Genomic DNA, 20,854 nt, shown 5'->3' with positions numbered 1-20,854 from the left:
AGGTCGGGTTCGAACCATGGACCTTCCGGTCAGTAAATTCGCGCTCTAACCACTTGAGCCATCTCGCCCCCAGAGCTTCTATTAGTACAAGTTTGACCCCCAGACATTGCCGGGGGGTTGTCGGATCTTATCTGTATGTGTCCTTTCCAAACTGCACTGTTTTCAGTTTTCAGAAACGTTCCTCCCGGTTTCACACGTGAACTGCCAACGATAAGTACTCAGTATTACTCATCACCTTTGAGTATTTGTTCTCATTTCATAGTGTTTCTCTGATTTCATTTTGCAATTCAGGTGACCCACAGTGGTGAGAAGTTGGCCAACATACCAAAGGCGCCTGTACTGATGGATAAACTTTCCGAGGCACTCAGTTCCTACGCCGATTTACCAGACGTGTGTTCCGAGGCACAGCAACACCCTTCCCGTCCTGAACTACTGCATACCACGGGAGCACTTGCTGGCAGGTTAGGAGATATGGTGCATAAATCTGATCGAAACACAATCGGACAGCCCGACACTGATTTGAATGGTGCCATCAGTATGCTTCCCGTACGACATGACAATACGTGTTCCCCCTCGGCGAACGCGAAAGAATTCAACAGAATGATGAAAACCCACTCGGCACAAGTTCCACTGGGAGCGAATATTTCCGAATCCCGCCCCGTACCATCCGTATGGCCCAATTGTGGACTGGAACGCTTCTCGCTGAACAACGCCAACTGGTCGTTACGGTCCTCACACGTGCAGAGCAGCACCGATCTCAATGGGATTTCATTACCAGGTCGAGAAAGCTCAATGAACTGGTTGCTCAATCCTCTCGCGGTGAACGCCAAACTTGAACAGAACCATTTCCATCATCATCACCATCATCATGTACATATAAACGCACCGTTGACTTCGGTTCCCACGAATTCGCCAACTTGCACACAGACACGTCTGCTGGATCATTCAACCGTTATGCAACCGTTATTTCCCCGAGCAGAAACACAACCAGTCGAGCATTCGCCCGAACCACGAGCAAGTTCGTGTTCGAAACTCCCAGCTGGAAGTTATCTTCCAACCGAATTCGCACCTTCTGGTCCGGGAAACATGGATACCCGAGTAGAGGATACCGGGCCCTACATATCATTGAATGGAACTCACGCTTGGTCCGTTGGGAAGATGAAGTCTGATCGATTCGCAAGAAATCAGTCCTCAGTTTGGCACAATGAACGAAAACTGGTGTACCCGGGTTTGGTCAGTAACACTGATGGATTTGGCTATTACAGTTACAACACAGAGTCGAATTTGGATCCTGGATTCTACTGCCCAGACCGAGTTTCGGCGGTCGCTGCGGCGGCAGCGGCAGCAGCTGCGATGGTTGCGATGGGACCACCTCTTGGTAGCCCGGCACGAAGGCGGTGTCCACAACACTGCTACCAGTACACATATCCAACCGCACAGGACCCTGGTCACCCTCCGGTGGATCAGCTATCCCCAGACTCCTATGGTTTCCGTGGAGGACCGTATGTTCACTCGTCAAGAACTCATCAATTTCATTCGCCCAGCGGACAGACTCGTGCTGCTCAAGTGGAAGAAACGATGTCATATCCCATGGATCAAAATGACTACGTGGGATACGCGTCACAGAGTGTGGATGAGTACAAACCAAATCTGAGTGAATCCAATTCACTTGTATCCGACATTCCGAAAGCATCAGCTTCTAAACAGAGATGGACTGCAGTCACCGGTGAGGAAGTCCCTACGCCAAACTGTCCAGCTGATCAAAGTATGGCCAATTCCCCATCAACATCAGCATCGGGATCTTACCTTGGAAAGGATAAAGATGCGACGGACAGCTCAGCGCCGAGCTTTACTCAGTTCAGTGGAACCATCAGAACATCTGTGCACGTTCCATTCACCGAGGTCCCCCTCGAAACGATGGCAGAGAACCGAAATCATCCTGAGGAGCGTGAAATGTTCCCAACAGATTTCTACGTCACCAATTCCAACAAACAAATTTTGATGCCAACGGTCTCGGATTTGTCCCCAACACAGCCTCAAAAACCAAGCTTTGGTGATACAGACTCACTACCGGTTCAAGGCACCAGTCAAACCGATGACACCGAGCACATCAAATATCCAACCACAGACATGAGAGGGAAACCCCTATGGAACCAAACTAAAGCATGGTCTTACGACGTACCAATGGATGACTCACAAACTGATACGGGTTCGGATACACACGGGCAACATATCTCCCCACTACAAGCAAACCGTTCACAAAATTCCGGTAATTCATCAAAAATCGAATTTCACAACGATGTTTCAACGGAAACATTTAGAAATAACCGACAGGGTTCTCGGTAAGTTGCCTCTGTGTGTTGAACAACCCGGTTTGTGATTCACCTCCTCCCTTTCTGAGTGCGTTCTCTTTTGGGAGAAACCGCATTTTAAATCTGTAAATGCATCAAAATTTCACAACGGGACACCGATTCAGTCAAGAACATAAGTTGCGAGTCAGGTGGCGATTTGTTTACAAACGGACCTCATCAGTGTAAGTCTGTTAACTGCCAAGTTTGGAAGTGACGGACCGGCAAAGTATCATCATAGTTTTGTCAATACCATTCTTACACCTGGGATATATGTACTAACAGCGCTTGCTCCCAACATATCCGTTTTGGAAATAAAAGAACTCAAGGGCTGTCGGAGATTTCTCGACTATCGTGTGATTATTTTTCGCTGAGAAAAAGGTGAAACTTTCTTCGAAGCGGTGCTAACCATGTTCTGATGCCGGACCTCTCCGAGTGGGCAGACGCGACAAGCCGTAAAGTTCGCCTCTCTTAAGCTTGTGTGGAATTCCCCACTGCAAGTCATGCAACCGTTCTAAATGAGAATGATTCCCGGTGAACAAGCTAATTTCAGGAATAACAAGGTACGTTTATCCTCCAGAAAGGCCAATAAACCAAGTCTGCCCACAGATGAAGCAAAATTTCACTGAATGTGTAAAATCTCCTCCTGAAAAGTTGTCACTTGAGGAGTCAGTCAAAACGTGACCACGTGATGTGGTTTCCGTTATTGACCGTTGATTGGTGCTTTGTCCTCTGTGAGTGAGAACTAATCACACTGCTGCTCAGCCATTCGTGGCCACACGGCTGCGTTCAACTACTGGCTGGAAGGTTTCAGGTTCGAAACTCCCTGAGTTGCGTAAATTGCTCACTTCTGATAATTCTAAACAAGGATGAAACAGCTGTACAGTGCTTCTCCGCGCTTCTCAGCATAGATTGGCTTAGCCGACAGGATGAAATCTCTATTCAATAGATAAAATGTCAGTGACAGCCAATGTCGGGGTCCTTCTTTGGGGAAAGGACACAGCTAGAAAAAAGTGGCTTGCTTCTTAACGGATTGCGAGATAGAATCGCAGGATACTTTGCCTGAAGTGCCGCTCCCAATTGGTAAGTGTTTACTGAGAGAAACAATGCGAAAATTCACCGGAACGTTCTCCTCGAACTGATTTCCCAAAGTGACGCAGCTTATTGCAATCACTTCTTTTCTGCACTCGGTTCTGAAGGCTTCCAAAGCAAGCATCGCAGAATTAGGCATAGTTTGAAACGAAATCCGTAGGACTAGGTTGGGACAGTCCATATGTACTTTGCCACTCAATGGAAAATTCGCCTTCAGTTCGTTCAGTTTGTCGGCGACCCGGGTTGATTTCGCACACAAAGACCATTGGACAGTCAAACGTACGAATATTTGGCCTTTCTTGTAACCGAGACGCTTCCTAGAAGGCTAGAAAAATGATGAGATCTCGCAAAAACAAAAACGACAGAACTGATAGACCATCGCGCTCCAATCTAACCACTCCACAAATCAGCGAGCCGTAACTATTGGCTGTCAACCAAATGCGTCTAAGTCGATACAAAAGACCTAATCCGTGATGTCCAGTCCGAAGCACCCACATGAATTGGCCAACGTCAATGTAGTCTGGGGGGACAGTGCGTGATCATCAGGTTTCGTGTCGGTGAATTCGGTGAGGTAGGCAAAACACAACACCTCATCGTCACCGTTGGTAGGTAGGTTAGCTAACAACAAGAAATGACAAAACGCGGGTCAAATACCTTCATCAACGCCATGCTTTTTTTTGAATGCCCCGGTAACCAGGGCATTTTGACGTGCCAAATCGGAATTACGTTTTCATCTACCAATGATTGGTGATCTTCAAACTAGAAAGTCATCGCCCAAAATACTCAAATACCTGAGGCAGTCGGTGGGTTTCCTACATAAACGTACTTAGTATGTTAGCGAATATACACTCATTTGCAAACTAATTTGGTTTTTCGTGAGACTCACCTGGAACCCTCTCGTTTGTGATGTTCTCAGGCAACTGAATGTGCAGTAAGTGTTTGCAAATGAGTGTATATTCGCTAATTTCGTGCAATTCGGTCTCAAGTAGAACATAAGGTAGAAGGAAACTTGGGGGGACTGCGCCTACCTGATGAGCTCCAAAAAGGGCGAAACCGGTCGTGGGCTGTCGACGGATTTTCAGCAACCTTATGAGTAGTACATTACCTAGTATGTGTTCATATCTGCCACGAAAAATGTTTTTCCCCCAAATCAATCATCTATTTATGGGTCTGTGATTTTTCTCAGATTGCTATGAATGGATGCTTTAGTTCTGGTGGACTTCAACCAATCATGCAGTGCCATCGACACAGTGACCAAGTTATGGAATTATTTATCCTTATTAGTAGTATAGGAGGGTTGTCTAAATCTGGCCCACTGCCATTTTCGCCCTGTTTGAAACTCAGAATTTGGAATCCCCCGATTTCATCCAATTTTTACTGCCAAAGTGTTCATATGTCAAATAAATTAATCATCCTTCTGAGTCCAGAGCGGGGTAAAAAAAGCAGCTGTAACCATGGGCAAATTTTGGTCAGTTTTCCAGCACTACTTGTAATGGTTGGCTGCGGAGCCGTGGATGAACTGAATCGACATTTCCTCTCCTTGCTCAGATACTCACAGAACCGTCCTAGCGGCTTACTGAAGACTCTTCGACCTTATGAGTAGTACATTGCGTCCATACATATATCGCGATACCTCGAATATCGTACCAGCCGGAACATGAGGCAGCCTGGTGTGGCACATTCAGTTGCTTAAAAATATCATAAACGTGTGATTCATCTGGGTTCCACGTGAGACTCCGGTCAAAACCAAATTAGTATACAAATGAGTGTATTTCTTCCTAGCGGCTCTTCAATCGGTCAGGTTCGACGAATCAACGTTTCGCCTGCACGGATCAGGTTTACTTTAGCTCCAGAGGTTGTTGAATGCCAACTACACCGTATGCTTTCATTCAAGGAATAAAATTGACTCTGGTCATAACGGATGCTCTGAAGCGCCCTGTTCAAATTCTTGGTACTCGGATCCAGTCCGGTGTCGTGACAGAAGCTTCTTTGAGAGAAAAGTAAAGACTCAAGGGACTCGTAATGCGATTAGGAGTATTCAATATTTCTGTTTGCATTAACTACTCACTAAGATAAGTGTCCTCAACGTGTAACAAGCCGGTGTGAGCCCATGTTATTACCGAACAACTGAGGACCTTTCAGACAAAGTACACAGCCAAGCGCACCACTAATAATGTCTAATAGGAGTGAAACTCGAGTCCATTACCGTCCCCTTTCGGTGCAGGCGAACTGGAATATTTGCCCCAAGTTTGGAGGGGGACTGTTCTAACGACGGCGTCAAGAACGTGAAATGACAGTAGGACTAACACAATCCGAGTTCACAATATGGATGTCCCCTTCCTGGCTGAATCTATCCTTTTGGATGTTCTACAACTGAATGTGCTGTCTAAAGGCCTTTTCATATTCTAGTTGGCACGATGATCGCGACACGAGTTTTTTTGTCAACAGTCTACCGGTTTCGCCCTTCTTGGGACTCATCAGGTGGGCACGGTCCCCCAGGTCCCTGGCAACCCAGCTAACTAAGCTCATCGGTGTGCCGCAAATCGAAATGATGAATAGCCTAAACGAGAGACAACGGGGACTCCGCTGAATCCTCTGTTGAGGCGAAGCTAATTTACAAATGAGTGTAGTTCACTGCTTGGGTATTCTATGTCGTTCAAGTAGAATATAAGGCTAACAAACACTTGGAGACTGGTGAGATCCGGGAAGCGCTGGTGAGCTGTCGAAGAGTTATCAGCTGAATATACCGGTCAAAACGCTGCTCCAGGTTTCTTTTGGAGTGATATTCAAGATATCGAAGTACGTATTAGAAAACAGAGATACGGCTAAGTCTTCCACTAACTGCTTCTTGGTTCGGAGTCGACCGTAGCTGCATGGTTGCTCCATACGCTCCGTTCTCTTGAAAGAAACTGTTCGTAAGGTTGCTGAAAACTCATCGACAGCCCACGACCCGTTTCGTTCTTACTGGTGTTCATCAGATAGGCGCAGTCTTATGTTCTACTTGAACCCGAATTGGACTGGTTTCGACACATACACTCATTTGTAAATCAATTTGGTTTTCACGAGAGATATATTCTTCGACCTAATGTGCTGCACACAGGCCGCCTCATGTTTCAGTTGCTACGACATTCAAGATATCGCGATACATGTGTATTCATACTGCAATACTCATAAGGTTGCTGAAAACTCCTCGACAGCCCACGACCAGTTTCGCGCTTGTTAAGGCTCATCAGGTGGTGCGCACCCCGAGTTTCCATCAACGTTATGCTTTGCATGAACATCATTTTGCAGGGGATTTCCAATCTATCCTCGTTTGTACATTGGCACGGGCTTAACGGGAGGCTCGATTGAATCTCTGGTTTAATTCAATTGAATGTGCTCACTTCATGAACTAGAGATTCGCCCGGCATTCATTTGAAATCTACTCCCAGACTTCGAACATCGTACCGACTGAAACATACGGCGAGCTTTGTGCAGTTCATTTTATCTGGAGAATAGCATAGACGATGGATTCAGCCGAGATTCAGCTGACTATCGCATTAAAACAAAATCGGTGTGAAAAAAGACTGTCATTGTGGAATGCCATGTATCAATTCTGTGTCGGGTATGAACACGGACGGCCTTTTTAAAGTTTGAATGCGCACTTTCGTTTGTCCAGATCGAACCAATCACAGTTGGTCGACAAGTCTGGAACCTCTAGGATGCGTATTTCCTCACTTTTGGTCGAATGAAATGGCGAGCTGGTTTCCCCGAATCCGCACAACGGAAGATCAATAAATTCTCATGACTACCAAGTACACTAACGACAAATTTACTCAAACGAGAAGGCGATAGAGCAACAGGGTGGCAAAATAACCGGAAGAGTGGACTTTTGTTGCAAGTTAAATGTGACAAAGAGTTCCGACGTCTGGTTCTAACGGTTTAACCGTTAAAGAATAGCTCCCCTCTAGATGTAACAGACTACTCATAAGGTTGCTGAAAACTCTTCGACCGTCATAAGTGGGAGATTCAGTTGAACTCAGCTGAATATTTGTCAAAATAGCTGCCCTCCTTTGTGTACCAAGATGGTCATCAATGCAAGCTTCTTGGACGATAGATTTCGTAGACATCTACGGTATTTCAATGCGATATAGTAGGGTTGTAACCAAACTTTAGTCCGCGGATATCTTAATGAGCACTCGAGCCCGGAAGTCATCTGATGAATTGAACGTTTATCTGAGTTGGCACATGAATTTCACTTTTACAGTCTTTTTTCAAAGTGTACGGTGTATCTTTGAAAACAGCCCAGTGGACCATTATTAATCAGAGCCTTCTTTCTGTCTCTTCAACGCAGATATGCGGAACCGTTTGATCGTCTTTTACCCGTCCTTTGAATTGTGACTGTCGTTGGAAAAAAACCATCGCCAGCTCTGGACCGGGGAGTCGATCCGGGCAGCTAAACTTTTGACAGCTTGGAATTGTATTTCTTTCATTAAAGTACTATTACTTTTGCATATATCTCATACAGTATGTGCATTTTATCCCCCTCACGTGATACATCCTTATCTGATTGAACTCTCTCCCTCCCCCGTCAAACGGATGTCAGTGTGTGTGTTTCGAAATCACCTGTGTGTATCAGATTGTTGTTTGCGGATCGAGTGAAACAAATACAGAACTAAACCTATTGTGATGCAACAGTTTTGTTACGCAACGAGAGACAGTTTAATTCAAACAAGGCTGGTTTAAGTGATCCTTGTAGACAGAATGTTCCCGCTGAGCTCCACGTCTGAGCCACTTGAATTCTCATTTTTACAGCTAGTGAACTACCAACGACAGCCGGGAGTCTGTACCCACCCCGAAAGTTTAGCCAATGGCGGGAAACTTAAACAAGCGCCGTCAACAGCCCAAAGAGCCGCAAAGCATCGCCTAAGTGCGTGGTACAGCGGTAATTCATTTTGCATTCTGATTCGTTCTAATCAGGCTTCAACTAGATTCTTTGATAACATCGGTTCGCGTGTAGAGAAAGAGGCATTTCAGCCCGCTTTCGCAAACTGACAGAAGTAGTCACCTTTATGAGTGGTCCTGTACTAGAAAAGGTATCTGGAAGCTGCTGCTTCATTCATGGCTAAAAACTCACGACCGATGGTCTATCAAATGACATCTCAATAATTTCCCCAAAACTTCGCTTCTTACGTATTAGTCAAGTGTAAATGGTGACCCATTTTTCTCTGGTCAGCAATTTTGATTAGTTTTCATCTTATGTGAAATAATATTTTCGGTTGCTGAAGCTTCATTGGTGAGCGACTTCTCATGACATGACTAAGGGAGTGCATAATGCTGAAGAGTTTGAATCCAGACAGAGTCGGATTTATCAGAGTAGGCCCACAAACGAGTTGAAAAGTGCTCATAAGTGGGCAGCTGTCTGTCCGTCCCACCGCCATTGTCGCACCCGTTGCCAGCACTAGGAATGTGTTACTGCGTAAGCGAATTTCGATAGGTAGACAGACAGACAGTTGAATGGACTGTCAGACAGACAAACGGAAGGACAGACAGAGAAGGAGATAGATAGACAGACCGAACAGGGCCAACCCACTTGACTGGAGACTGTCTGTCGACAACGATTCAGTCCATTGACACCCCTGTGTTCATGCATCAATCACGTTAGTTACGGCCTCAGTTGAAGTAGCTATGTACCCCCATCTCCCCCAGATTACCGGCGAACGAAAATGCGGCAGCTACAAGCATTGTACAGTGTGCTTAAAACCGAATGCGATGATCATGTCGCACAACTGTGAAGGATGGTTGGGCACCGTTAAGTGCCATGAAGCTGGGAACTATAAAAAGAAAACCGGTATCACAGATTGCAGAACACTACAGACTACTTAGTCAGCCACACAAAGTTCCGCTACGCAATAACAAAACTTGAATGCTGGTAAAAGCAGTGATAACCGGTTTTGTGTGCAAAAGTGGCATTGACTCTGCCTAACTGGCATTGATCTTGGACCACCCATTCCGTGTTTTGAATGTTTTACACGCCATCCTCTCTAGATCAATCGATTCAGACATTTCAGCTGATCACCACTCCTGTCCCCTATTCACGCACCATTTAAAACAAAAGAAAACACGTCATCTTCTATACTTCTGCACAACTTTACCTTCGAATATCTCTGTCCCTCTGAGAAGTCTTCTTTATTGTACACTTGCCACGAGAAGGATCGCCGCCCTCCTCAAGATGGATCCATTTCCCTTTCCTGAACGTCGTTTGTATTATTGGCATTATTGTACGGAAATAACACGGGTTAATATAGTGGGGTGGGCGGTCACTAGATAAAGCATATCATGTTGATAGTCGCTCACCGAAAGCGGGTATTCTAGCCTCGGAAGCCCAGAAACTGTCTCGACCAATAAAGCACCTGTGTTAGGAGCACCATGGGGAACGTTTCGGCTTCTTCCACAATTAGTGAGTGTGTTCACCTATTTTTTTCCACGACGTTTTGAATGCGAGAATCTGATGGATGTCATTTAGTTGGCGCTGTTCACGATCCATTAAGGGGCTAAGCACCTGTGTTAGGAGCACCATGGGGAACGTTTCGGCTTCTTCCACAATTAGTGAGTGTGTTCACCTATTTTTTTCCACGACGTTTTGAATGCGAGAATCTGATGGATGTCATTTAGTTGGCGCTGTTCACGATCCAAGTTTTAAGGGGCTGCGACCATAAAAGTCCCACCGGAGATACTCTGTCGGCGGCACAATTACTTCTGCAAGGATAGGATTTAGAAGATCTCCGTTTGTGCCTGTAGATCCACTGCGGTGAGCGAAGATGCGTGTTGACGGTCCTTTGCTTACAAATGAGTGTACTTGATGAACCGTGTCCAATTTGGGTTTATGAGAACTCGTGAAATGCGCCCACTTGATGAGTTCACTTCGCGGGTGGTCAAAGATTTTTCAGCAACCTATTGAGTAGTATGTTCCGTCTCGACAATGTACAGCCAGCTGAAACATGACGTGACCTGGTGCAGTACACTGAGTTGAGGAACATTATAAACGGTAGATTTAGTTGAGTTTCTAGTTAACACATAGTTGATATGCAAATATCGAAATCAGTTTAATTTGGGTTCAAGTAGAACATGATTTTGACGAAAACTGAGGGACTGCGCCTATCTGATGAGCCCGGAGAAGGGCGGAACCGGTCATGGGCTATCAAGGAGTTTCCAGCAATCTTGTGAGTAGACTTCATCAAAAGTCAAAGTATATTTTCGTAGGGGAAACTACTCACAAGGTTGATGAAAATTTTTCGACAGGCCACGACCGGTTTCGCCCTTCATGGGGCTCATCAGGTAGGCGCAGTCCCCGAGTTCCCGTCAACCTTATGTTCTGCTTGAACCCAAATCGTACGAAATTCGACTCATACACTCAGTTGCATACCAAGTTGGTTTTCACAAGAGACTTTATTTGAAACATCACAAACGAGAGATTCAGCTGGGTTTCAGGTGAGCCTGTCGTGACAACCGAATTGGTATGCAAATGAGTGTATTTGTCTAAACCAATCCTTTCGATGGTAGTTCCTCCCTCCGAAGACAGCAGCCCCCCTAGAAAGGCAGAATACCATAAACGAGAGATTCACTTGGGTCTCCCGTGAAAACCAAATTGATTTGCAAATGAGTGAATTTCTCGAGAAAAGTCAAAGTGAATTGCAAAGGGAGGTTTGCAATTAACAGCTTTGCCTGGTTGTACCATCGTTTCGTAAGATAAAAATCAATACATAAACTTTATTACCTAAGTTTGTTTAAAGTTCCAATTGAATTTCACCATGTATTGCGAACACTACCCCAATGCATAACTGTACCACACCTGTATATACGCATAAGTGGTCCACTCCGAGGAACGCAGGATCCCAATCGAATCCAAAAACTTGTGTGTGTTTGCTTACCACCTAGGGGGTGGTAACTTAATTTACTCCACCCTCCTTTCCAAGAAGATGTGACAAGTGCAGTTTTGCCCGTCTTCTAACGCTTTAATTTTGGGGACAAACTCCACAAGACGAAATTTCATCTTAGATTACTGCAGACAGTTGATTGCTACGATAGTCGATTTCCCGAAGGCAGATTCAGTCAAGACTCCCGTCGAAACTAAATTACCGTACGAATGAGTGCACCTGACGAATCACGGTCAATTCGGGTTCAAGTGGAACATCAGGTTGATGGAAACTTGGGATGAGCGAAATCGGATGGGCGACTTCGATTGCTGGATGTCAACGGGCTCCTAGCAATCTTATGGGTTCTGTGATCGGTGATACCTTTTGTCGCATCTTACTCTCTGTTGTGGACCACATTCCCTCAATGCCTTCTTATTACCGTGAACCCCGGTCTGGATAGCCGCTTGATCTCCTGTTACGCTTGGCCAAACCAGAAAAGTCAATGTACGTGCGAGTCGGCTGCTCTATTGATCGCTGTCGCGTACAGGCGGTCAAAAGTGATACTAAGAACACAACTCATCTGTCAAGGGCGAGTGAAGAACAACCAATGAAATCTGTCCCTCAACGAAAAAAGGTTATTCGATTGGCAGTTATGTAGTCCCGTTACGTTTGGAGCTGGTTCTCATAATACTCTCTCTTCCAGTCAGTGTCTGCTATAGCGCCACCCACAGCCTGCAATCACCTCCACTATAAGTCTACTTTTTTACGTCAACAACTGAAGAAAGGATTGGAAAATGTCAACAAATTTATCGATTATATCTTCCAACTGTCGCGGTGGATTAACTAGAACCAGACTGCTGTTATGGCCCTTGCAGAAACTGTTTTTGGTTTATTCAATTTTATGGTCATCTGGCCGGGAAGTGATGACAATTTCGTCTTCTTTTGCTAGGAACATATTGTTACATGTGCCAAATGACATTGGTGTACAATGCTGTCCTGTCGTCAACAGACACACACACACACAGTGGGCACTGTGTGGGATAAAAAGGCGGTAGACTGACAGAAGTTCGGCCTTTGTCAGATCACGGGGTAGACTTGAATTTACAGGTGGGACGGAGTTGGAAGATTTTGAGAGAGCGAGGGGGGGGGTAAAATGGAAGAAACGACTATGGGAAATTTGGTAACCGACTGGGATAAATTACTTTTTATCAAAAGTACACAATGCAGGAATGAAATAAACCTATGCCGACGCTAACTACATCTTCCCGTGAAAAAAACGGAAACACTGGGAAGAAAATGTTGGGCCTCTCGGGGGAAGTAAACTGGAGCAGTCGTATGCGATTCCAAAATTGTGAATGAGCTGATGACTGACGAAGTGAGGTAGGTATATCGGTCTGTTTGAAAGGTTGTTTTTGCTCCAGAATTTGGTAGGGTTACTCGGATTCTCGGCTTAGGAAACCATATCCCAGACGCTCCAGAATTTGGTAGGGTTACTCGGGTTCTCGGCTTAGGAAACCATATCCCAGTTGGACCCACGATTGTCCGTTGCCTACCTACTTCAACGTGTGTTGATCACCACGATCAACAGCATAACATTAATCGTGAACACCGATGCTTTATTGCTATGCAACCATGATGTATTTGAAAGTCTTCTGATGATGAAAAGAGTGAAAATGGGGAAGGGACTTAGTGCTGGCTTGCTACAATCACTCCGAGATGCCTACACCTCCAAACACTCATTCAGGCAATCTGGATAGAAACTGACAACAACTGACATCGGTTGACAGGCATATCTTGCAGCGTCTTCAACCAGGTGCGGTGGGAATCACACGGTTCCAATTCTGGAAAACGAGTCGCACCGACAGTACCGACGTTTCGTAATCTCTGCCATATCCCTCTGTCAGGTCAAGGGTCGGCCACCTCTCTGTTTACGCCACTCCGAATTGGGCAGAATTGGGCATGGAAAACAGCACTCTCTTCGGCAAACGATGATTCGGCACACGCAACACATGTCTCAACCAACGCAGCTTCTGGCGCTGGACACATTCTTCAATGAAAGTACCCGATGCACAACCGAAAACTCGCTCTCTAGTTGTCTCGTTACGGATTCGTTGACACCAACCCACACGAGCTACGGTTCTTGGACAACGTCGAACGAACAACTGAAGACGTCTCAGTTCCGTTGCACGAGCAGGCCATGTCTCACAGCCATACAACAAAACAGCCCGTACTGTAGCTTGATACACACGTCCCTTGAGATTCAGGGATATACTGCTCTAACGCCTCAAATCGGCAAACGCGATCCGAGCCTTGCGGATTCGTGTACTGACCTCATCTGAACTAATACCACCTCCAAGTTACGTAAAACGCTCCAAAACTTCGAGTGCCTCTCCTTTGATCGCGGGTGGTGCGTTCGGTTACGACCTTGAACATCAAAAGGCCTGATATAAGCTAGTACCTGAGGTCCATTGTTCATGACCATTGCTTTTCTGTGCATGTCATTGGCTCCTTTTACACAAAATCTTTGTAGATAATCCTGCGAGCATTACGTCACTTGCAGTTTGCGTCATATGACTGAGGAGTAGTCACTGTGAAACTTCCTGCTGCTGTTGTCCAACCATGTTCGTAAATGCAACTGTTCTGGTCAGACCCGACAATATCCGTCTTCGACTCCATATCTGCTCACTGCCTTTCAGATACTTATGCTAAAGTCCCCATTCAGATGCTTGGATGTAACCAACTCTTCTAATTAGTTTCTTGAGTAAGCAAACTTCACTCACCACCGTGGTCTTTTCGTACTCCTTGAAACTTCCTGTACGTGTAGTTCTATAGACACCAACTCAAAGAGTGTGCCCCAGCCTTGAATCTCTCCACTTCAGTTGCATCAGCTGGCGGACTTGACAAAGTTCAGATTAGTCCGTTCAGCACCCGTGCTCACGTGACACTTGGCCAAACTTCCTCTGTTCGGCGATGTAGCTTTCTGATAAGTATTATCATTTTCAATATACTTAACTGTGAATTTATGCAAATTACGTATATGTATATATTTGCATTCTAATCGGTTCAGTTTGTTTTATTTAATAATGAATGTGATTTATTGACAAACAGTCACACTGACGAACGCAACGACATATGTTCTACCTCACACCCTGAGTACACTCTCCAACATGAGGTTTCAACGGTACTTACACCAGCCACATCACACTTTCTTCCTCAAGATTGACCTCGAAGTGACAAACGTTTACACCCTGTCCATCCCCATCTGTACTGTATTTTCACTTATCAAGCAAAACACACCTGTCAAACGGGGATTCTCCCGACCAGGCTTCAAAAACCTGTCACGGACACATTTGTGCACCGAACCACATCTGTGGCAGTCGTATTCCCGCGGTTTACTACTGGATGGTGCTGCTGACAGTCGAAAGCTGACATGTGCCACGCGAACGTGAGCTGAGAAACTGTGGGGGAACTGTGACAGCTGTTCTGGTCAAAGCTGGGGTGAGAAGCGGCGAGATTAATGTCGCACTGTCATGTTATTCATACATTTGCGGTTGCCGGGACTCCTGGGCGACAGCCGTGGGTGAGGAGTGCTAAACGAAAACTCTATCGGGGACATTGGACGGCTGTTTGCAACCATCTGGAAGGAAGCTTTTTTCTGACACAGCGAATCAAATTAAGGCGTACATGGAAGAACAGTTAGTCTGTTGTTCGGATACAACTGCTGAAACCTCTTTGATAACCACCTTTTGAGTAGTGTGTTACGTCTAGACAATAGGTTATTGCGATAGCTCGTATATCGCACCCATTGAAACATGGGGCACTCTGGCGAAGCGGAATATCGTAGAAAAGAGAGATTTAGCTGGATTCGATTCAGTCTCCTGTCAAGACCAAATTCGTGTGCCAATAACAGTCGCTAATCTGCTCTTTAGGTAAATGGCCAACCCTCACCAGAGAGACATTTGATTCCCAGGGGGAAGACACATACACAGGAAGAAAGAATCGGTGGTGAGGACCGAGAATAGAATAAAAACGGATATCATGATACGCATGAGAACAGATCGAGGTTGCAACGAGTTCGACAGCTCTCAAACACCACTTGAATCCACTAGAGGTGATCCGGAGCTAAGGGAGAATAGAATCACTGCAGGCGCAGAGCATCGGCAAAATCTTATCCATATGACGCGAACGTCCCACTACTTGCATCCTCAGTGTGGGAGTGGTTTCTGATGTCAGTTGCTCTATCCACCCGCTAAATACACTCATTGGCAAACCAATTTAGTTTTGCGGGAGACTCACCTGGAACCCAGCTCAAAATGTGCTGCACCAGGCCGCCTCATGTTTCAGTTGATACGGTATTCGAGATATCGCGATACATGTATAGACGTAACACACTACTCATAAGGTTGCTGAAAACTCTTCGACAGCCCACGACCGGTTTCTGCCTAATTTATCAGCTCTATTTCAACCAATCAGAGTGCGGAGTTAGTTTCGAACTAACGTGAATGAAATAAATCATCACCAGATTAGCTCGATTCCTTCTGTACCAACCAAATTCCCAACCAGATTTGTGGATATTGAGGGGGATAGCGCTCAAAACGAAGGCTGGATAAGTGAGCGGGACATAAATTGCTAGCCACGGGTCCGTGAGTACTTAGCTACCGTTCTTTGGCATCTAGTTTTTTGGTTTTTCCTGTTGAGTCTTTAGTCGATATTTTCGGTTAAAACGAGGTTCTTGTGGTAAACAGGTAGTCCTGTTCGGAAAGGCTCAGTCACACAAAGTTTTGTCCCAATTGCAACTCATCAGGAAGGTGCGAAAAGACCTCTTGTGTCCCTTCGATTATGCCTTCAGGCCCAAGCGTTCGCCGACTGGTGATTTTTCCTTCCTTCAGTTCATTTTGTTCGTTTATCTCCCATTCTCTGTCAAACACCCGAGACTGTGGTGAGGTCGACACAGTATTTACTGCGTATTACATGCGAATTCTTCCGTTTCATGGAGACGCTCGTATTTTGGAGGAAGGAACCAGTTAGGTCAAACGTACAACGGCCTCGTAACTGCGGTGTCAGAAAACGCAGGTTCACTGGTTAGACGAAGCACCAGTTATCGAAAGGCATGTAGGAACAACGGGCTGATGTCAGTTTCCTGATTGGGCTGTCACATAGGAACGAAGTGGATGGATACTCGCGCATCAGCTGGCGGACTTGACAAAGTTCAGATTAGTCCGTTCAGCACCCGTGCTCACGTGACACTTGGCCAAACTTCCTCTGTTCGGCGATGTAGCTTTCTGATAAGTATTATCATTTTCAATATACTTAACTGTGAATTTATGCAAATTACGTATATGTATATATTTGCATTCTAATCGGTTCAGTTTGTTTTATTTAATAATGAATGTGATTTATTGACAAACAGTCACACTGACGAACGCAACGACATATGTTCTACCTCACACCCTGAGTACACTCTCCAACATGAGGTTTCAACGGTACTTACACCAGCCACATCACACTTTCTTCCTCAAGATTGACCTCGAAGTGACAAACGTTTACACCCTGTCCATCCCCATCTGTACTGTATTTTCACTTATCAAGCAAAACACACCTGTCAAACGGGGATTCTCCCGACCAGGCTTCAAAAACCTGTCACGGACACATTTGTGCACCGAACCACATCTGTGGCAGTCGTATTCCCGCGGTTTACTACTGGATGGTGCTGCTGACAGTCGAAAGCTGACATGTGCCACGCGAACGTGAGCTGAGAAACTGTGGGGGAACTGTGACAGCTGTTCTGGTCAAAGCTGGGGTGAGAAGCGGCGAGATTAATGTCGCACTGTCATGTTATTCATACATTTGCGGTTGCCGGGACTCCTGGGCGACAGCCGTGGGTGAGGAGTGCTAAACGAAAACTCTATCGGGGACATTGGACGGCTGTTTGCAACCATCTGGAAGGAAGCTTTTTTCTGACACAGCGAATCAAATTAAGGCGTACATGGAAGAACAGTTAATCTGTTGTTCGGATACAACTGCTGAAACCTCTTTGATAACCACCTTTTGAGTAGTGTGTTACATCTAGACAATAGGTTATTGCGATAGCTCGAATATCGCACCCATTGAAACATGGGGCACTCTGGCGAAGCGGAATATCGTAGAAAAGAGAGATTTAGCTGGATTCGATTCAGTCTCCTGTCAAGACCAAATTCGTGTGCCAATAACAGTCGCCAATCTGCTCTTTAGGTAAATGGCCAACCCTCACCAGAGAGACATTTGATTCCCAGGGGGAAGACACATACACAGGAAGAAAGAATCGGTGGTGAGGACCGAGAATAGAATAAAAACGGATATCATGATACGCATGAGAACAGATCGAGGTTGCAACGAGTTCGACAGCTCTCAAACACCACTTGAATCCACTAGAGGTGATCCGGAGCTAAGGGAGAATAGAATCACTGCAGGCGCAGAGCATCGGCAAAATCTTATCCATATGACGCGAACGTCCCACTACTTGCATCCTCAGTGTGGGAGTGGTTTCTGATGTCAGTTGCTCTATCCACCCGCTAAATACACTCATTGGCAAACCAATTTAGTTTTGCGGGAGACTCACCTGGAACCCAGCTCAAAATGTGCTGCACCAGGCCGCCTCATGTTTCAGTTGATACGGTATTCGAGATATCGCGATACATGTATAGACGTAGCACACTACTCATAAGGTTGCTGAAAACTCTTCGACAGCCCACGACCGGTTTCTGCCTAATTTATCAGCTCTATTTCAACCAATCAGAGTGCGGAGTTAGTTTCGAACTAACATGAGTGAAATATTTTATCACAAGATTAGCTCGATTCCTTCTGTACCAACCAAATTCCCAACCAGATTTGTGAATATTGAGGGGGATAGCGCTCAAAACGAAGGCTGGATAAGTGAGCGGGACATAAATTGCTAGCCACGGGTCCGTGAGTACTTAGCTACCGTTCTTTGGCATCCAGTTTTTTGGTTTTTCCTGTCGAGTCTTTAGTCGATATTTTCGGTTAAAACGAGGTTCTTGTGGTAAACAGGTAGTCCTGTTCGGAAAGGCTCAGTCACACAAAGTTTTGTCCCAATTGCAACTCATCAGGAAGGTGCGAAAAGACCTCTTGTGTCCCTTCGATTATGCCTTCAGGCCCAAGCGTTCGCCGACTGGTGATTTTTCCTTCCTTCAGTTCATTTTGTTCGTTTATCTCCCATTCTCTGTCAAGCACCCATGGCTGTGGTGAGGTCGACACACTATTTACTGCGTATTACATGCGAATTCTTCCGTTTCATGGAGACGGTCGTATCTTGGAGGAAGGAACCAGTTAGGTCAAACGTACAGCGGCCTCGTAACTGCGGTGTCAGAAAACGCAGGTTCACTGGTTAGACGAAGCACCAGGTATCGAAAGGCATGTAGGAAGAACGGGCTGATGTCAGTTTCCTGATTGGGCTGTCACATTGAACGAAGTGGATGGATACTCGCTTACAATGGGCAACCCCATATGCGGCTTGCGCTGAGTCGCATATGTATCCACCTGTAGCCCTATACTCGGTGTGGAACTGGAAGGTGAACAGGGAGTGGGGCAGTTCTGAAGCCATGTACATTCCGAATGGTGGCCCACAATCTTCCGTTCAAACAGGTACATCTGAACACTTGATCCCTACAGTGTGTGCAAAGTGGAATCTGTGGCTTACACCACCCAGGAGAGGCATCCGAGGTACATTCACACATATGGTTAGCGAGCGCCAGTCACCACTCAGCTGGTCTTGAGCAGCGATGGTCATGGATGGCCACATCTAGCACCTCCAGAATGTCCGAAAATCTTGGTTATGGTCTTGTGTGAATGGATACACGAAATGTACTGACAACTAAGAACAGTACGGTGCAATACAGTGCACTGTATATACGTGAGATAGCAATGTCGACCTAACTAGTGCGTCCCCATGAGAAATCACTCGGATTAGGGATGTAGACACAACGAAGCCGTGTGCAAACGGGTGTCTGATGGCCCGCGATTCACGTCTGGACACGCAGCTAGTGCCAGACATTACCTAGCTTGGTTTTCACAACCACCTTCAACGGAAGTCATCTCCATCACCGTTGTAAGCTTGAAGCTCCGGGTTATTCAGGGGAAATTTTGCCGAGAGAGAAGGCAATAGCCGAACCAAGGACGCCCGTTTCGGATAGACTGAAGCCAGAATACATCCACACGGCTTTCTGTGTTTCGACCTGACTAGTTGAAAGTCACTTTTAGTATTATTGTGACTGTATTCATATCATATCAAACAATTAGGAGCCAGTTTAATTTCGAAATCGCTTGCATCGGATACGATATTAGTTATTTTTGAGTACAAGGTAAATTTAGTGCAAGAAATCGCGCAGAAAATTGGCGGGGGGGGGGGCTCGTTCGTTTTCCGTGAAATGAAGGGTCATATGTGGTACACTGCCAGAAAAAAAATCGTTCAGCTATAGCACCGTTCCAGTGTCTAACTGCCATGCTACCCGAAGGAAATACGAGGGCTAAGATACTGTCAGGTTGCCCAAGCCTAGACAGGAGAAGTCGAGAGGCAGAGGTCGGGTTCGACCGCGCTCTAACCACTTGGGCCATCTCGCCCCCCCCACTGCCAAACAGACAACACACACTCGACAAAGTGCAAACACATACCCTCCTTGTACATCTGTGCCAACGGGAGTAGAAAGAACGTCAGATAAAACAGGATTGGCGATATGTCACTTGGTGCACCATTGAGTTCAGTTTTGTTTGACCCGAGCAGGTAAGAAATCAGATCTATTCGGAATGTCAGGTAACCGTAAGAATAATGTGAAACCAAGTGACAGTGCTGCCTATCGAAAGTTCAACCCAGTGTATTTTCATAAAGGAAACTACTCGCAAGGTTGCTGAAAACTCTTCGACAGCTCACTACCGGTTTCGCCCTTCTTGGTGCTCATCAGGTAGGCGCAGTCCGTCGACATTATGTTCTACTTGAACCCAAATTGGACTGTTTTCGAGAAATGCACTCATTTGCAAATCAGTTTGGTTTTCAGGAAAGACCTAACTGAATTTCTCGTTTATGGTATTCTACAACTGAATGTGTTGCAGACAGGCCGCCTCATGATTCAATGTTTTCATCCACAAGAGTTCATTTTCAGCTTGATTCACACCTTCAGGAATAGTGCGTGGATAGGGCGTCATCGCTGGTTAGGTTAGAGCAAACTATTCCATTCAGAAGCAGCGTGTCGGCATCTCTCTTGTGGATTTCTGACTCCGCTAAGTTTAGTGAGCAGTACTAACTGGCACACATCAAACGCTTAAAGACTTAGTTTTTTTTGCGAACAACTAGAATTCGGGGCAGAACCTGGTCAGTTCTCGAATATGATCCGGAGAGATGTTGACCAAGATATTGGCGAGGACAACGTCGATGAAGGCGAGAGACATTGTTGACGCTAATTGACACAGCTGATTCAACATCTGGCGCATGATGAAATTGAATGAACGACTTCGTTGATTCCGAAGACC

General features: G+C 45.8%; 2 protein-coding genes across 2 annotated transcripts in view; both read left to right on the top strand.

Annotated features, from left to right (window-relative positions):
- The window catches only part of T265_06319 (hypothetical protein), a gene marked incomplete at both ends in the record, with an annotated part of 7,683 nt that extends 5,337 nt beyond the window's left edge, over positions 1–2,346 (top strand). Inside the window, one exon of the mRNA XM_009171546.1 lies at positions 292–2,346. Within this exon, the coding sequence (XP_009169810.1) occupies positions 292–2,346 (2,055 nt within the window). The remainder of the gene's footprint in view (positions 1–291) is intronic.
- Positions 2,347–15,648: 13,302 nt separating this feature from the next.
- On the top strand, positions 15,649–20,033 carry T265_06318 (hypothetical protein; the record flags this gene model as incomplete). Its single annotated transcript, XM_009171545.1, has 3 exons — positions 15,649–15,833; positions 17,917–18,118; positions 19,821–20,033. 3 exons carry the CDS (start codon positions 15,649–15,651, stop codon positions 20,031–20,033), a joined length of 600 nt encoding a protein of 199 aa, XP_009169809.1.
- Between the last annotated feature and the right edge of the window lie 821 nt (positions 20,034–20,854).

The sequence above is a fragment of the Opisthorchis viverrini genome (assembly GCF_000715545.1).
Source record: "Opisthorchis viverrini unplaced genomic scaffold opera_v5_127, whole genome shotgun sequence".
Lineage (NCBI taxonomy): Eukaryota > Metazoa > Platyhelminthes > Trematoda > Opisthorchiida > Opisthorchiidae > Opisthorchis > Opisthorchis viverrini.
The sequence above is the reverse complement of the archived record's forward strand: the minus strand, read 5'-3'. Positions and strand labels throughout refer to the sequence as shown.